This window comes from Neopsephotus bourkii, unplaced genomic scaffold (assembly GCF_033783945.1).
Source record: "Neopsephotus bourkii isolate Nb327-2 ecotype Australia unplaced genomic scaffold, CSIRO-AGI_Nbou_v1 NB_718, whole genome shotgun sequence".
Classification (NCBI taxonomy): Eukaryota; Metazoa; Chordata; class Aves; order Psittaciformes; family Psittacidae; genus Neopsephotus; species Neopsephotus bourkii.
The window spans coordinates 2,764,056-2,781,558 of record NW_026901217.1 but is presented as its reverse complement, the minus strand read 5'-3'; the positions used below and the strand labels follow the sequence as shown (position 1 = coordinate 2,781,558).

Genomic DNA, 17,503 nt, shown 5'->3' with positions numbered 1-17,503 from the left:
GGCATTTATAAGCTTATTCTGCATCACACACAAATCTCAGCATGCGGAACTGAGTTTATTAGCTTACCGTGGTCAGACTGGACTGGTTTAAACAGAGCTGAGGAAGTTAATTATCAAATGTCTCAGGTGGGTCTAGCAATAAGTAACTAGCTATGGAGAGAGGGACTGGCGGTGGCTGCAGCCTTTGGAGCTGCAGCGGGGGGACGGGTCCCACCATTGCATGCGGATGGCCGGCTGGGAGGGACTGCCCTAATCTGTTTCCCAGGTTGTTTGAACCAGTTCAAGAGCAGTAAAACAAGGTTATGTAATTGACATGTGATGTAGCCTAAAATAGTGACTGCAAACATAGGCTGCTGTTGCTGGGCAGTTGTCAACTGCTAAAAAAAAAAAAAAAAGCCTCCAACTGTCTAACGAATGGACATTTTAAATGAAAATGCAGTTTTGATTTCCACTGAATGGAGGGTATTTTCATTTTTATTAAACTGCGAGAAATAGAGGCTCTGTGAAAGCTGAAACTTGGAAAGAGATTCATCATTGTCCTTACTGTGCCAATTTACTTGCAAGTACCTACCCTCTGCAGATGGTGAAATAGAAACCTCAGGTATATGCAGTTTGTTTTTTGATAGTGTTGATACAACTCCTGTCAAACAGAAAATCCTTTTCTGTATGTGGACAATCATTGTGACAATCTTAGCATTAATTTTATTTACATGCTGGCCATTAAAAGGTAGTAATAGTTTATTTTTATCAATTAAAAGAGCTTATCTGGATTGCAGAGACAACATCAGGTTCACGAAATCTGTGAATGTTTCGGAGCTGGATGAAAGGAACGCATCACATAGCTCAGTGAGCATAAAGGAGATGTTAGGATGTACAGATTGATTTCTTGCTGTAGGAAGCAAAACCCTTCGTCAGGGCTGTATCAGAAAGCAAAAAAAAAACACCTGGCATTCTCTTTTCTGACCAGATACTCTTGAGATGAAAGGCCCCCCTTAGAAAATCCTGATGATTTTCTGCAACCTTTCTTTGCCTTTCCTTTCATCAGGGAAGGTCTGTAAGACAGGTCAGAAGGGTTGCAGAGGCTGGGCTCATTCAATCTGACAGTCTGTTGTGTAAAGGGAAGGGACAGAGTTGAGCAGTAAGTAACATTTATGGAATTGAGGGACATTTAGTGTAGAATTACAGACATCCAACCCATGTTTTCCCCCTCCCCCCCCCATTCAGTAATGTTATCAGGAGTAACCTCAGTAAATTTGTTGGTTATAGATTAACCACGAAGTACAGAATAGTAATTATGCTGGTAAATACCGATAGGAACAGTGGATCTTTAGAGGAGGTCTGGGCACTAAGGTAATAGTGTTAACACCTATACATGCCTATTCTAACAGGTGTCAGTAGGTACTCAAGCTGTAAGAGTTCTGCACTTACCATTGTTATGGAGGTAATCTTCCCACATGGGAAATACAGTGAAATCTAAGCCCTTATTCCAGTCCAGAATCTGCGAAAGGCCTGGTTGGATGGGGATTTGAGCAACCTGGTCTAGTGGAAGATGTCCCTGCCTGTGGCAGGGTTTTGGAAGTAGGTGATCTTTAAGGTTCCTTCCAAGCCAAACCATTCTATGAGTCTGTGAAAAGGATCCAACCTCCGACGTGCAGATCTGCAAGTCAGGGCTGGAGGTGGCTTTCAGCTCCTCTTTCTGCACACCGTGGAAGAAGGCTTGGCTGTTCTGGCAACGTGCAGAGAGAAGACAACTTTGTCTGCAATTTCATGAGTCAAAGTAATAATTCTCATTGTGGAGGAATAAGGAAAGTTTGGGCACTTTACATGCATTCTGATGTGCTTCAGTGCGATGCTATTTTAAACGTTGAGGTTTTTTCAAACTACTTCTGCTTTCTTTGGTCCTTAGCTGTGCTGCCACTCCTGTTTTCTCACTTTCCTGTCTGTTTGTGAGGCCTCATGAATCATGTCTATGTCTCAGGACCCAAAGCCTGCTCTGCTTCAAGATGTCACACCTGGAGTGGCTTTTGGACTTTTCCCTTACCTTTCCCAGGGGATGTTGCAGTGGTAGTGTAGTTCTAACAGAGAGAAAAAAGAGAGCTGGCTTCCCAGGTAGAAGCAGGAGAGAACATGGAAGGCAGCAGTGCTGCAGGAGAGGGGCTGGGCGTTAGTGGCACACAAGCGAGCATGAGTCAACAACCTAATGCCATTGCCAAAAGCCAGATCTGGTCCAGGATTGCGTTAGTAGGGTTGTGTGCAAGATGCAGGAAGTAACCATTTTATTGTCCTTAGTGATGGTGAAACTCAGCAAGAAAAATGCACCCGGTTTTGGGCACTCTGTTTTATGAAAGAAGCTGGAGGAGAAAAAGAGGAATGACGACAGATTTAGGAAACATGACCTATGAGGAAAGATTGAGAGAACTGGATTTGTTTAGTCTAGCAAAGAGATGGGGAACATAAATCTTTCGATAGGCATGAGATTGCTGTAAGAAGGTGGCAATCTATTACTCTGTATGTCTTAGATTGCTAACATCTCTTTCAGTTGCAGAATATTCCTATTTGGGTTAAATGCAAAGGGAAAAATCACAGCTTCAAGGCTATGTAATCACTAGCCTGATCACATGGCTTAGGAAGTTGGAGAATACCTTTGCCTCAGAAGGTTTTGAGACAAACTTGGAGAAAGGGACAAAAATAAACCCAACCCAAACCTGCCTGAATTGTTAGGCTGGTCTTATCATGTTTTCATGAGTGGGCTTGAATTAAACAGTCTTTGGGTGCTCTTCCAGCACTATACTACTTCTTTTCCTTACAAAATTTAACATCTGATCATAGTAGTTGCTGTTTTAACAAGAGAGCAGAGATGTAGAAGACTCATCAATGATTTGCAGTTCTTGACTTAGACTTCAAAAAACTGGGGAAAAAAAGGATAATTTTTTAGGAGGAAGACAAGACATGGAATATTTCAGAAATGTCTGTATTTTTCTAATTTTGCCATAGACAGTAACAGAAATATTACTGATGAGAAATATCTACACCCCATGCCTACCGCAGCCTTACGTGGCTGAAAGTATCACGGCCCTTTGAAGAGTGCAGCAAAACTCTGCACACAGACAAAAAGCTCATCTTAGCAAGTCAGTTTTTGGAACCAGTGTCTCAGTCATTGTGCTGGAGTTTTAAACTGGGGAAAAGCACAACTTCTGCTGCAGCCTCACTTTGGCAGCAATTCATAGACCAAATAAGAACAGCTTTTTTTCCCTCCTTCCTTCACTGCTGAATTTGGCTTGTTCAAGAAAATGTAGGAAGAGGGAAGACTGAACTTTATGAATGCTTCGTTTTTGTTTTCTTTTGTAAGCCTGTGAAAGCAGGGAATTAAAGATTCTTTGCAGGTGAGAGAGTTGGAAATATTAAAGTGTTTTTGTGCATGTGTTTGGATGTGTCATTCTGCGGTGTGTAGTGACACAATAACCTGGAAAGTGCAAACCCATATATATCTCTAGCTTTACTATGAATAGGACTCATCTCTATTTCTTCTTAGTGTGTAACTGTGTAGTACCTGTTAATTATTTATTTTGAACAGGAAATTTTCCTGGCACCTTTTGTAACTCTGTATTTTAGATGGAACAGGAATTAGCTCATAAAAGTGCACTCAGTGGTAGCATATGTAAAAATTACTTTCATCTTAATGCTTTTAGCACATGGGTGATGAGAATTCGATATCTACGCTGTCACTTTCCAGCCCCTTTGTGAATGATTAAACTGGATAAAAAAAACCCAACTGTATTAAGCTAAACACAAACGACACAAGCAGATCAATACGTATCTTGAAAGAGTTGGAGATCTTGCACCACAAAAACATCAGCCTCTTTGCAGGATGGTCTTGAGATCCTGAAGAGCCTTGGAGGTCTTTAGAGTTGCATCAGTTTCAGATGTGTAGGTTTTTGTTTTGATTCTGAAGTTGATGATCATGACTGGGGCTCACAATACACAGATGGAACGTAGTGATTCACTGCGAGTCTCTTTACTTTACTATCTTACTTTATCAAATTGGTTTTATTTTAAATGTACCATATTTGACTGCATGAAAATCTGAAGCCATTTTTTTATTATTATAGATGATAAGCATTTTAACTGAAAAATTGTTCATTATTATTTCATAGCCGTATTCTACATAGAGGGTTTTCCTGAATGCTGATCTCCTCCTCTTTTTAAGGGTTTTCAAGTTACTTCCATTAATGTAAGTCTTAAGATGACTGTGCTTATTTAATTTCATTTTTTTTTAGAAATTAAAAAAAATTACAAGAAGACTTTTGCTTTTTGGAAAGACTTTTGCCTTGCCTACTGGAAAAACTCCTTAGAGATTTTGTACCATACATTACTATTCAGAGTTGTATGATTCAAAAATTGATCAACCTTTACTAAGTTAATGTTTTCTGAAATCATTTAGTCTAGTAGATAGGCCAGGAATTAATAATAGCAGGCTACCTAAACCATTTGAAGGGTGAGTTAGGGAAGTATTCTGCTATTGTGGGAACATTTCTTATGAAGTCACAGTATGACAGTGATCGAAACAAAAACATTTGCACAGTTCTTAAGAACGTGACCCAAGTAATTATCCTGGAGTACGTAAATGTTAACCTCTTTTTATTAAACCCATTAGCTTTTGAAACCAGTAGTGAAAAATGTTGACTTAACAGGTGTACAGTTTCGAAGAGCAAACTGCCTTCAGGGTAATTCTGCAATGGGGTTCATTTTGCAGCATTAGAGCTGACTTGTCATATTAATAGCCTGCACCCGCCTGTGGCAGCCTAAAAATGGTATTGCAGTACTCTGTGATGCACAAAGGACATTGTATGAACACTGAGCAGTTGTACTAACATTCCTAGCTGAAAAAAAATCATTTTTCCCCTCCCCACAAAAAGATGCAAAACTAGTATTTTAAGGATCTGTAAACCATCTTTATATACTGTATATATAGCATATATCATTAAACACTTTCATTTTCTACTTTGATTTTACTTTCATGCTGTCAGCGTGAAATTTCTTTAGATGTGCTCAATTCAGTACAGAGCAAAATTATAAATCGGAATCCAGTTGACTTTTCTCTTGAGTGTCTGGTTTTTGTATTGATCACATCATAAACTAAATGTGTTTTAGCAAATCATTTGGTGATTAGCTGAGAATTTAATCTTTTTCTTGTTTAGCAGGCATACTGGAAGACCAGCTGATAGATACTGGTGCCATCACTGTATTGTACAGTTTGATTTTATGCCTGGCATAACTTCATGAGCTCATATTCCTGAATTATTTTGCATAGGTTTTGTTGTTTTGCATCTGTGTCACAGTGCTAGGTAAGGTCTCTTAATAAAAACCCTTATTCGCCCATCTGCTTGTTTAAATATCTAAAGCATTACCTGAGTGATGATACCTTTGTGATACTTAAACACTTCTCTCACTCAAGTAAGATAGATTCTCTTTGTATGAGATGCTCAGTGAAGACATGCAAGAAACAACCCAAACTTCAGTTCACTGTCTAAATAGGTAACATTGGGTAAGGGTGAAGGGAAGTCAGATGCAGAGATAGAAAATTACTGATCTGAAATCTGAAGGCAAATTCCTGAAAGACCCCAAAACAAAAGCTTTGTCTTCTGTGCTGAATGAATATTCTTTGTCTTTTCCTGAGAAAACGTGTTCGTTGTGGAAAATATCTTGGCAAACGTATTATACCTCCTGTCCTACAGCAGCTCTGTCCTCTTATGGAGGCTGCATGTTTGCTCTCGCTCCCTGCACACGTTGGCCTCCTGTGTATTTCAAGTGCAGCTCTGCTGCTGAGCCATGCCTGAGCTTGCTGTCCCCACCTACAGCTGGTCCTTTCTTTGGTCATAGGCATCAATTCTAACGTTATTGGTGCAGCTCTTGTGTTTTGGCACATCTTGCCTGCTCCCTTCATGACATGCTTAGGAGTCCCTCTGCTTAGGTGCTGGCTGATGTACTGCATTTGCAATGAGAAGTGCTGTTTTTCCTCTACCTTGCATTTCAGACATCTTTGTTACAAACTGGTGTTTAGTAAATAGTTTCTTACCTTGTATCTAAAATGCTTGTTCCTGAGTCTCAGTAGTTCTTACAGCACCCACTATGTAAGTCTGCAGTACGCTGTTGTATTTTACGTATAACTGTTCTTTGAACCTTGCATGCTGGCAAATCCTGCAGCTTGCTTTAGAGTTTGCTGTATTTCTGTGTCCTCTCCTTTCACCCTTCCTCTCGAAACCCTCTGCATTGCTTTTGATTGCGTCTGCTGCAAACCATTTGTTCTGGCTGCCCCAGGTCCCTGTGTGCCACCTCTGGATCGAGGTGTCTAAAATAATCTTCTTTCGTGCTGCACCAGCCCTTCAAGGCTTCTTTTATTCTTCCACCTCAGATTCAAGCACCTTACTTTGAAAAGTCCATGTGGTGGTCCCCTCATCTGATACGCTGCATCTGTTTGCTCTACCTATGTTCCTCCCACAGAGCAAAACGTCTTCTGAGTCTCTTGAGTTGTTAAATGCCAGCCTATTTCTCTGGTTGCCATGTATTTCCCTTCTACTAAATGTTGTGCGTTAAATACCTGCTGTCTCCTCAGAAGTGCTTCTGTGGGGCTTTACAGGACTAAAATAATATGGTTGTGATTTATGCCTGTTTTGATAATCCCTTCAGAAACCTTCTGCTGTATAGAAAGTAACCAGTAAAATCAGAAATCAGGCACCTAGTGAACTGGTTGAAGTGAATGGAGACTATTGGGAAAGTTAACCTCTACTTTGTCTTTCTGCTTTAGATTATTAAATTCTTTAGCATGAGAATGGCCCCAGAACTAAGACTTATCAGCCTGCTTTGTCATACGTGAGAAGATTTGAAAAAGCTGAAACAAATAGTTTGTTTTTTTGCAAGAAGAAAGGTCCCAGTCTTGCCTAGAAAAAAAGTAATGAGATCTCTCTCATAAGTGACACACCAAAACTCTTTCCTAAATTACACAGAAGAGATGCTCGTAGTAAGGCCCATGACAAGTCACCGAGATTACTGGGAAGGCTAAAGAATGGGATTGGGAATGTCTGCATTGATAAGAAGCTCAAAATTACTGAAAAACAGTGGAGAAGAACAAATGGGAATTATGTAAATGTATCCTCTAATGATGTGTTTTGGTTTTGGTTCATTCAGGACAGCACAATTACCTGTGTGCGGGAAGGAATGACTGCATAATTGATAAGATCCGAAGGAAGAACTGCCCAGCCTGTCGATTACAGAAATGTCTGCAAGCTGGAATGAATTTAGGAGGTAAGCAGAATATTAATAGTTCGGTCTCCTAATTTGATTAGGCAAAACCATAGGAAATGTGCAGCCTTTTTATAGTTCTGGCAGCTGCATAATCTCAAAAGTTTAAGATGGAATTATCCTGAAGAAGTGCTTAATAGCTAATAAGCTCTATTGTCATTCTAAATCAGGTTTTGGAGACACGTATTTTACAGCTCAGAAAAAAGAAAACTGAGTGTTTTATGATGACAGTAATTTTAGTGGAATTTCATATAGATAAAAGTATTATGGTTTCAAGTATCACATATTTGTATTATAGTTACAAGTATCGTTTTTTATGATGAGCATTCTCTTAAATACTGGGAAACATTTTACACCATCATGAAAGCAAATCAACTGTAGTGATCCTCTCCACTTTTTTGTTGCTTGTTCAACATTTATGTTGGATTGTTTCTGCAGCTGTATGGATGTGTAGTTTAGATAATGTTACTCCACTGTGCGTATGCTACCAACAAAAAGACAAAACCTTTCCTTATTAATTGTCAACAGTATTTTGAAAAGGGTATGATAGCAAAACCTACAATAGGGTTTTTTTCTGTTCTTTTAATTCTTCAGTTGCAATGTCTGCACAATTCTGGCTGTGCTTCAGTGGGCGTCTTGTTTCAAGTTATCACCTGAGCAAATTGTATTACAAATCACTTTTTTCCCCACTACTTTTAGCTTTATTGTGTTGTCTGTGGATGGGGCTTTGAATACTGCTGCAGGTCCTTTCCCTGATGCACAGACTGACCCTTCCCTTATAGAGTGTTTTCACTGTTCCAGAAAATTATAGCATGGTCACATTAATTCCTCCAAATCATTTCCCAATTCACTTTTTACCTCCTGGACCTATTATCTCCTAGTAGCTTAGTTTAGTTCTACAGACAGATTTAGCTGCATGTCTTTCATAGGTTATATGCAAAATCCTGGTTCCTGCCTTCTGCCTGGTACCTTTTTCTAACTCCCAGATGTCTTTTTCTATCTTGTCTCCTGGCAGAAATACTCAAGCAAAGAACTTCTTACTTTTTTTTGGGATGTTAGCCCTGTTAAGACCTCTTTCAACTGTTTTTCTTTCAAGTTGTCTTCTAGGCCCCTTGTTTCTCTTTCCCAAAAGAAAATGGGGCCAAACTGTGGCATGCTGGGTGCTGACAGTTTTCCCTTAGTTTTGATCTGTGCTATTGATACCAGCAAGGAAAGCAGAACAGCACCTTTGTTTGATGAAGTGGGAGCTCCATGATACTAGCTCATTCTTTCCAGAAAAAAGATGCTGAAAATGCATGTGGAGCAGGAAGCCCAGATCCCTGAGGTACTGGAAATCTTGCTGCAGCCCTCCAGCAGCTGGGGCAGGGCATCCTCCTTTGCCGTGCCCTTCTAGACAGGCATATGTGCTTAGCACTGCATCAGAATACAGGGCTGCCATCCGACTTGATAACCTTTTGAAACAGCAACGTGTGACACTTTGCAATGTCATGAGTTCATCATTGCGATTTCCTAGTGTGTTTCAAAGGTTGTGTTCACACAGTGTCGTCTGCAATGAAAAACAAGGGGGGGTAAACTTTGCTTGAGAGGGTTGGCTTTTTTTTATTTAGACACATTGGCTGGAATGCTTTAAATGAGGAATGCATTGAAAATCTTCCCCTGTGTTGGAGCTTGGTAGTCTGCTGGAAATTGTAATTAGCGAGCTGCATTTAATGACCTAGAAGGCCAAGTCTGCCTCCACAGTGTACAGCTGGCGTGTGGTTGAGCTTTGCTGTTTATCTGTTTCGGTGATTTTCTTCATGTAGAGGAACTAAAGTGAAATTCTCATTCCTGATTTGATGTATTTATGACACATAAATGAGCTAAAATTACACAGAAAGGTCTTTCCATCACAGCAGTGACTGAGACAGTGTGGGTATGGCTCTGGATGTTAGTGCAGTGCGGCACCCTCTGCACGATCCAGGAGACAACACCTAGGCTGGAGGCAGAGGACGACTGCTGGAGACAGGTAAAGTACCTGCTCCCCGGAAACAGAGTTACTGTGTAGAGGGCTCTGAGGCTTGGCAAATTACGTTAACATACCTTTCAGCCTTTGAGCCTGTCCAGGTTTGGCAAAAAATGTTGGTAGAAAGGCCATTTGCTGCTTAGGCGTTTCTCCTTACCCAGTGGTGAGAATCATGGAATCATAGAACGGTTTAGGTTGGAAAGGACCTCTGCCGTGGGCAGAGATACTTCCCACTAGACCAGGCTGCTCAAAGCCCCACCCAGCCTGGCCTGAGTTTTGCATCAGGCATCTCCAGAGGAGCAGCATAGCATCTCAGGCTTAATTTTGGGAACTTCTGTGTGCTGTTGCAGGGGAGTTCTGATAGGATAGAGATAATCACAAAAAAAGGAGGTTGAAATGGGAAGAAGAGAGATTAATGAGTATTTGAAACCAGTAATTTTCTCTTCAAACAAATTTCCAAGGTTTAGTATAACATTTTTTCATAATTAGCTCAAATAGACTGAATATGTTTAAATTATTATGAAGATGCATTGAAGCTTATAGCTTCATTTGGTCAGCCAAGTTTTGCCAAGATTATGTGCTAATAAAAATAAACTTTTAACTGTTTATAATTTGAACTTATAGGCAAAATGTGCAAGTGCTGTGCTAGGCAGTGTGATCGGTGTGGAGCTGGAGGAAAATGAATCTATAAGCAGTGTAGTTCAGGTCCTGTTTGCAGCACAGCCCTTTCTGCAGCTGAGTCACACTGCACAGTGCTGTGCTCTTTGTGCAGCAGATCTTAGTTGAGCTCTCACCCTCCAAATGAAAGCAGAGGTAAACACAAAACCCAAACTGTATCAGAGATGCCAATGTGTTTGGCTCCTGAGAAGCAGAGTAAGATGATAAGCAAAAAGGTCACAAGAATAGCTCAGGCCTGAATTGTGTGCAGGTTCCTGAAGCCATGGGCACTTTTCCATTTGTACATAATTATAATGTTTTATCCCCTTACTAAAAAAAAATAAAATCCCAAGTTGATGTAGAAGAAATTTTGCCTTGGGGAACAAGGACCTTGACTTTTCTTTTGCAAGCTTTCCCTGTCTTCAGATAGGAGTGAAAGGCCTCAGGCTGCCGACCTGCTCCTCCTGCTTACTGTCATGGGGGGTTATAAAGCAAATTGTTATTTTAAAGTTTGTTATTGTCCTTCTGTTGTTATTGAAGAGATTAACCTGTATAATGGAAAATGGAAATCAGAAAGAGAGTTTCCATATTTCCTGCATCACATTTTTGCACGATCTCCGATTAATCCACTGAACTCTTTTCTTTGGGTTTTTGTTGTCGGTTGGGGGTTTGGGGTTTTTTTCCCTTTTGATTAGATTCTTTGTCAATATGTTCCTTCTTTTATTTGCTGTGTGAAAGTGTCACAGGTTGTTTTGGTGGCGTATCTCCTGCTTCCCAGCATGCTGACAATTGTTTTCCTAAAAAACAAACAAACAAAAATAATATTTTGATGCGTGGCAGAATGCCATGCTTTAAGCACCTTTTATAAATATGTTTAGTTCAGCGATACAAAATACACCTTTTCATGAATGCTCAAGCAAATTTGGCAGTTTTATTGTTTACCTCCTCCTTTTGTTTGCTGAAAAATTGAAGCATTTTTCAAGCTCTTAGATCCTCTAATAATCTTCAGAAAATTATTCATCAAGGCAGCAAATAATTTACCTAATTATGTTTTTTTTCCTCAGATTTTGTTTTGATTTTCTCAGAAGCATCTACAACCTGTAATTTCTGCAAAGCTGAAGTTATCCAAATATCATGTTAATTCATCCTCCTCGTTTCTATAGTCTGTGTATGTGCTACAGACAGACATATCCCTTTGGCAAGTAGGACTCCAAAACTTTTTCGGGTATCATAGTTTGTTTGTTGGCTTCTTGTTGGTGGTGTGTTTTTTTTAACTCCAGTGACATATGCTAGACTTAATTATTGGAAGAGATTCAGAGTGAGCAACTGCACTCTGAAGGTATGCTGGCCCATTTTTGGTTTATGCTCTTTTCAAGATTCTGTAATTAATTTTCAGTTAATTATGGACCAGAATGACTTCATGAATTGTGAGGTTTCTTCCAACATACGCTGTGATCAGATTTGTCGAGTCTCTCACTTCTGCACGAGACATTTTCATTTGACTCCCACCTCATGCTGCTGTTCCTTAGTTGTGTCTGTCCCTGCTGCAGCACTGGGGGAAGGGAAGTGAGATGCCACAGTCCCACCCTGGTGTTCAGCATGGTTTCTTGTGCTATCCAGCAATGCAGCTGGTGTCTTTCAGCAGTGCCTGGGATGCTGCACTGCAACCAGGGCAGGCTCCTGGTTTCATTCCTGTTGTATGCCAGGCCCTGTGCTGAAGCCTGGAGAAAGGAAGTGTTTTATATGGCGTACCCTGATGGGATCTCTGTCCACCCAACCCCTTTTCTTGGCAGGTTAGTCCTTGCCCCTCTGATGTGACCTAGTGGGCAGGCACAGAATCATAAGAACCACGTAATGGTTTGGGTTGGAAGGGACCTTAGCTTATCTAGTTCCAACCCCTGCCATGGGGAGGGACACCTTCCACTAGACCAGGTTGCTCCAAGCCTCATCAAGCCTGGCCTTGAACACTGTCAGGGGTGAGGGATCCCTTCCTCTTCTGCTGTGTGATCAGAGAGGATCCCACTTGTGCCATGTGATCCCATATGTGCTTACAGGACAAAAATATGCGGAGAGGTCAATACCATGTAGGACTTCATTTCTTTCCTGCCTCAGCTCCCATGTAAAACACTGCTGAGAATACTGGTACTGGTCTTCCACAACAGTGAGAAGCAGCTTGTTGAAGTATCCTTTGGATATTGAGGGGAAATAGAAGAGATTTCACCTTGCAAATTGCATAGTTCATCACTCTGTCTGCAGAGACTGCCTGTGAAATTTGAGTCTTGGGTCTGCATACATTTACATATGTAAGACATTTCATGCACAAGATGCTGCCTAAGATTTGTAGTCTTCACTTGCAGATATCCTTATTTTTTATACATTAAAATATTTCAATAATATGAAAAATAGATTAAATGAGAGACTCAGTAATAAGATACAGAACTTCACCTTTCTGCCCAGTTTTCCATTTTCTGTTTAATAACTCATGCTAGTAGGGATTTAAAACTGTGGTCTTATTTTCAGTTATTGCAGCTTATGCTTTTTATGTTATCATTTCCAAATCTTTCTGAGAAAAAAAGCAATAGGGAGAAAAAGAACAGGGGGAAAAAACCCATGAGTGCTAGAAATCTGAGAACTAGGAACAGCTTAAATAAAGAGAAAATGTATCTTTTTTTGCTTTTAAAATTTCTCCTAAGCAGGGTTTCATAAAAGAAATAAAACCCTGTGTGTAAGAAACTGAAGCAGTTTGGGGTACATGTATAGTTAACTTTTATTTCTCATTTAACTTTTAACTGTGAAGTATTTTGAAATGCCCATTAACTTTAACTGCATTTTTATTTGCATTTATTATGTAGCTTTTTCTTCCGAGGGAACCTAGTCAATTTTTTTAACTAGGAGCATTCAGCTGGGTGTGTGTCAGTTCTTTCAAGAGACTTTTTACCAATATACAGCGAGAGATGAAAGTTAATTGTGGGTTTGATGAAGCAAAACCTCACGTTGTCAGTTTTTCTCACACTTTAGCTGGACAGCTTAGTTGTGATACCTACCAATGTCTAGGTTAGCATAAGTATTGTTTCAGAGCACATTCATGTTTTTCTAGATGTGACAATTTCAGAAAACATTCATGTTAGAAATCCATCAGGTTCTGAGATTGTGTTAAAATCTGTGCTCTTAGCAGGGAAGTGAAGCAGTGATTTACCTACTTTTATTTGCATGTACAGTGTATTGAGCCCAAGTGAGTAATATAACCTTAAGGCATAGCCTGCAACCATGCTGTCTTGTGCTGTGATTTTGTTAGCTCTCCTAAATTGTCTTGTGGGTGTACTCATAAAAGGAATTGGCAGGGAAATCCATGTTGCTGCATGGAGCCCATGCTGGTGGCTCTTCAGAAGAGGACATCCTTGCAACCATCAGAACAATCACTTGCCACAAATATTAAGAAACTATTTTTGAATGATGATTTTAAAACACAGGGTTTTGAGGAGGGCTGGTAATGTCAGGGTAATCTCTTAGGCATCAATTAAAAAAAAAAGAGTTTTGAAAGTGTGCCCTTGCACTTGGCATTTTGCTTATGGTTTTATTTCATATGTGAAAGCAGCTCAAGAAGACGCACTGCAGTAGTCCAGAAGCACACGGCTTTCGTCCAGCAATCCTTGATCAAACTCCTAATCAGGTTCATGTTCTCAGTCCTCCTTTGTTTTTTCAAGTTTTGCTGGTTTCAGCTCTGCCTTCTGACGAGTGCCCAGCTGCCAGCAGTATTTGTCTTTCCTCCAGGAACAGCCTTTCAGGCTTTTGGCACAGGTCTGCTGAACTCCAAACTTCCCTGTTGTATCTGCTGGACTCTCCATCGTACCATTTGTGGCATAACACCCTTGGATGCCAGCCTCACAAAGGAGCTGCAGCTCTTCTGGGCTCCTGCTGGCAGTATGTGTCCCAGCCTGCCTCGTGTCATGCGGTGGCACTGTGCATGCAGGCTCTGTGGGGTTTAGTCTGACTTCAGCAGTATGCAGCACTCGCTGTGCAGGCTCAGAGGTTGGTCTTTCCTGCGTGGTTCATATTCTGTACATGGTGTCTTGCTTTGGTTCAAAACATAGAATGGAGAGGGTTGATCACAGCTTTCTGACAGAAAGACTTAGGTCTTCCCAGAAGAGGTGCAAAAAAAATCTTCCACTGTTGTGCTGTTGTTCAGCAATAGGACTGAAGCACAGCAGTGGCTCTTGCTTGAATAGTTTCTGCGGGGCATTCACTGGTTGGCTTGCAGGGATCCCCTGTGAGCTTTTAAGCTTTCCTGTCTGTTGGCAAGGTGCCAGCTTTCACCTCCAGGATGCTTCCAGGGTAGATGATGTTTCTGGCTCCTTGGCTCCCCAAGACCAAGCGTGATTCCCCCCTCTAACCAATTCTCTGTCTTGTAGGGCTCTTAAATTTAGCAGCCTATTTTCCTGAGGATCCTGATATGAATTGCCGTTTGTCTTTGTTGCTCATACAGATGGATAAAGCAAGCAAGCCCATAATACCTGTGCTCATTGCTTTTGCCTTGTCATTCTGGAGCAGTCCAGAGTGCTTCAGTGTTTACAAAACTGTTACATGCAACTCTTGGTGGTGTTCTGTCTTTTTCTCAGTTTCCAAATTATCATGCTTCCTTCCACGGTGCTCTAAGTCCATATCCTTTTTGCTCTTCCCCACAGTGAAAGTGTAGTCCCAGATAAGAAAGCATGCCTGTGTCTCCTGTTCCTCTTTCCAGAGCTGCTGGTTATCGCAGGAGCCCTTCCAAAACCTCTCCTTGTGGTTGTTGGTGGTGTGTTTCCATTATTCACTTCCCCAACACTGCGAGAAGCTGTAGGAGCAGGAGGAACTTGTCCTTTGAGCTTCCACCAAGACATTGCTTCAGAGCATGTAGGTTTAACTTGCCATACCTGACACAACTTTGGCCAAAGTATGGTGGTCTCATTATGCTGATTAAGTTCTTCGGTAAATCCCTCATTAGTTGCCTGCAAGTGTGCCATGGACCAATTTGAAGAGCCTGGAGTATAGCAATGAGAGTGATCAGGAGTATTTAAAACTTGACTAGTGGGGACAGATTGAATTACTTGGCATTGTTTAGTCCATAAAAAAGACTGCAGGGAAAGGTGAAGAGAGGGGCAACAAATGTTGTTTTAGCAGTAAGCGTTGGTAAAGAGGAAAGGAGATGATCTGCTTTCCATGTCTGTGAAAGCAGAACAGAAGTTATGAGCAGCAAGGAATAGGCAAGTGAGGAAATGGAAACACATCTGTTACTGTAAGGCTAGGGGGGCACTGGAATAGATGGTCTGGGGAAGAAGCAGAGTCTGTCATTGTGTGTCTTAAAGATAAGGCAAACATTTGTCCATTTGTCAGAAATGACAAGGGTACAATTGGCTCTGAGCAAGAGGATGGATCGTACAACTGTCCCAGGCCTCCTCCGGACTATGGTTAATATTGTGTAAGTAGAGTTAGGCTAGATAATTTGTGTGCAAATCAAAAAAATGTGAAAATACTCTTTCCACATACAAAAATGCTTCTTAGATTTTGACATCACTGATCTTCATTGAATGAGCTGCTCTATCTGTCCTCTGTGTGACAGTGTGTTTTGAAGAAGCAACAGTGCAAAGACTATGCAAGTCATGTGCTTTTTTTTCTGACATTGTGTTGCTTTTTTGATTGTCTGCTACTTTGGCACTTCACAGGTTTTAAATTGACTCTAGAGCTGTGGTTTACTCGAGTAATGTCACAAGGAAAATTTATTCAATCACAGATTGTGCCTTAGCACGTGAGCCTGTTGTTCTTTCCTGTTGTATTCTCATATGCGCTTTGCTTCAGAATTACCTTAGTAACTTGTATTTGGTTTGAATCTTCTTTCCTGGTTGCTTTCTTTTTTTTCCCATCAATTCCCAAGTGCATGCCTTACCATTTTTAGTATCTGTTTTTTTGCTAAAATAGGTGTGAGAAGTGACAAGGATACCTGGGTCAGAAAGCAGACTTCGAGAGTTTGATGTTAGTAGAAAGACCCAGGTTATGAAGGAAAAACTTGAGCACGTTTAAGCCTCAGCAATACACAACAGGCAAGAAGGTGATGTTTAACAAAGGGGAAGGCAAGGTGAAGACACCATTGGAACATCCCTGAGCCACCCAGTACCACACATCTTCCTACAAATTGGTGCTGGTGATTTGTGTGCTTTTGTAGTTCTCTGCCAACAGTTTTCCTGCATCCCCAAGTTCTGTAACATTTTAGTGATGGAAATCATCTTCCCTGCAGAAGGTGCAAGAGAAGGAAGGAAAACTGTGGAATGTCAAGACCACAAGACCAGTCCACCCTGAATGGACAGAAAGGGGATTTGTCAGTAGGGAGCAGAGAAGATACTGATGTGGGACAACAGTCCTGCCATCAAAACCTTGCAGTTGTCATACTGGAAAGAAAGAGCTGAGGAAACCTGTGTGTGGCTTCTGGGTCTGTCTGCACAGAGACCAAGCACATTCAGACACGTCATTTAGACATCCTCTTAGAGAGGCATGTGTCAATTTAGTCGTTACTGGCATTTCATACACAACTATTTCAATCTCAGGAGAATTTAGAAATGTGCCACTCTGTCAGTTGCAAAGAGATACTCTGATGATTCAGATCATACATATGGGTAATAGTGCAGAGTTGCATTTTCCCTGGAAAGGTGACTAACATCACATACAGGGTGTTTCACTTACGGTCATGGCGATTTATTAAAGCCGGAGATTATCATGATTATAGTGGGGGTTTTTTTGGTTTGTTTTTTTTTACTAATCGTGAACTGAATGGTGAAAAATATGGCTTAGATGACTGCAGAAGATAAACAGCCAGCTTGTATTGCGCAGGTAGCATTGCTGTTCCTGGAAGTGGGGTAGATGATTTCTAGATGATGAGGGTCAGAGCAACAGCACTGAATGTATTAGAAATAAGGTCAGTTGAGAGAAATCTGAGTTCGTAGAGTTGATAAACCTGGGGGTATGGAAATTGAACAAGTGAGGAGACAAAGTACTTCAAATTTCTGTTACCTGGTGGAAAAGAGAAGAGGGCATGTGGTGCCTTATGACATAACCAGAAAGACCACAGAGGGAAGTGCAGCGCTTAACCAAGTTGAGTTCTATTAAAGGTAGTGCAAGAACAAAAATGACGCATTTAAAGCATGGCACACTCTAGCATGGAGTGGAAGCATGAGCACTCAAGATACAGGATGAGAGGTGCTGTGACAGAGTTTGATTATTGATGCTTTTAAAACCCTCTGAGAAGCTTGTTGAATACCTGTGTCTCCAATGTAAATATGAGGAGGAAATTTCACACGCAGTAACTACCTACAAGACAGGGCAGTCAAAATGGCTTAATGTTGTGATCAGGATGAAGGGCACAAAAATCTTGGAACAGCCTTAGCACTGGGTATGAACCCAAATAAAAGCAAGCGTGAAGACTTGGATGAGGATCGCCTGCAGAAGGTTGGACGAGAATGGGTGTTTTGGGAGGAAAGTTGCCACTTGACACAAGGCAGAAACCAGTGATCATAGCCA

General features: G+C 41.0%; 1 protein-coding gene across 4 annotated transcripts in view; it reads left to right on the top strand.

Moving 5' to 3' along the window:
• The window catches only part of NR3C2 (nuclear receptor subfamily 3 group C member 2), a 209,074-nt gene that overhangs the window by 144,692 nt on the left and 46,879 nt on the right, over positions 1-17,503 (top strand). For all 4 annotated transcript variants that reach the window (XM_061354196.1, XM_061354195.1, XM_061354194.1 and 1 more), the window contains one exon: positions 7,186-7,302. In XM_061354196.1, coding sequence (XP_061210180.1) covers positions 7,186-7,302 — 117 coding nt within the window. The remainder of the gene's footprint in view (positions 1-7,185; positions 7,303-17,503) is intronic.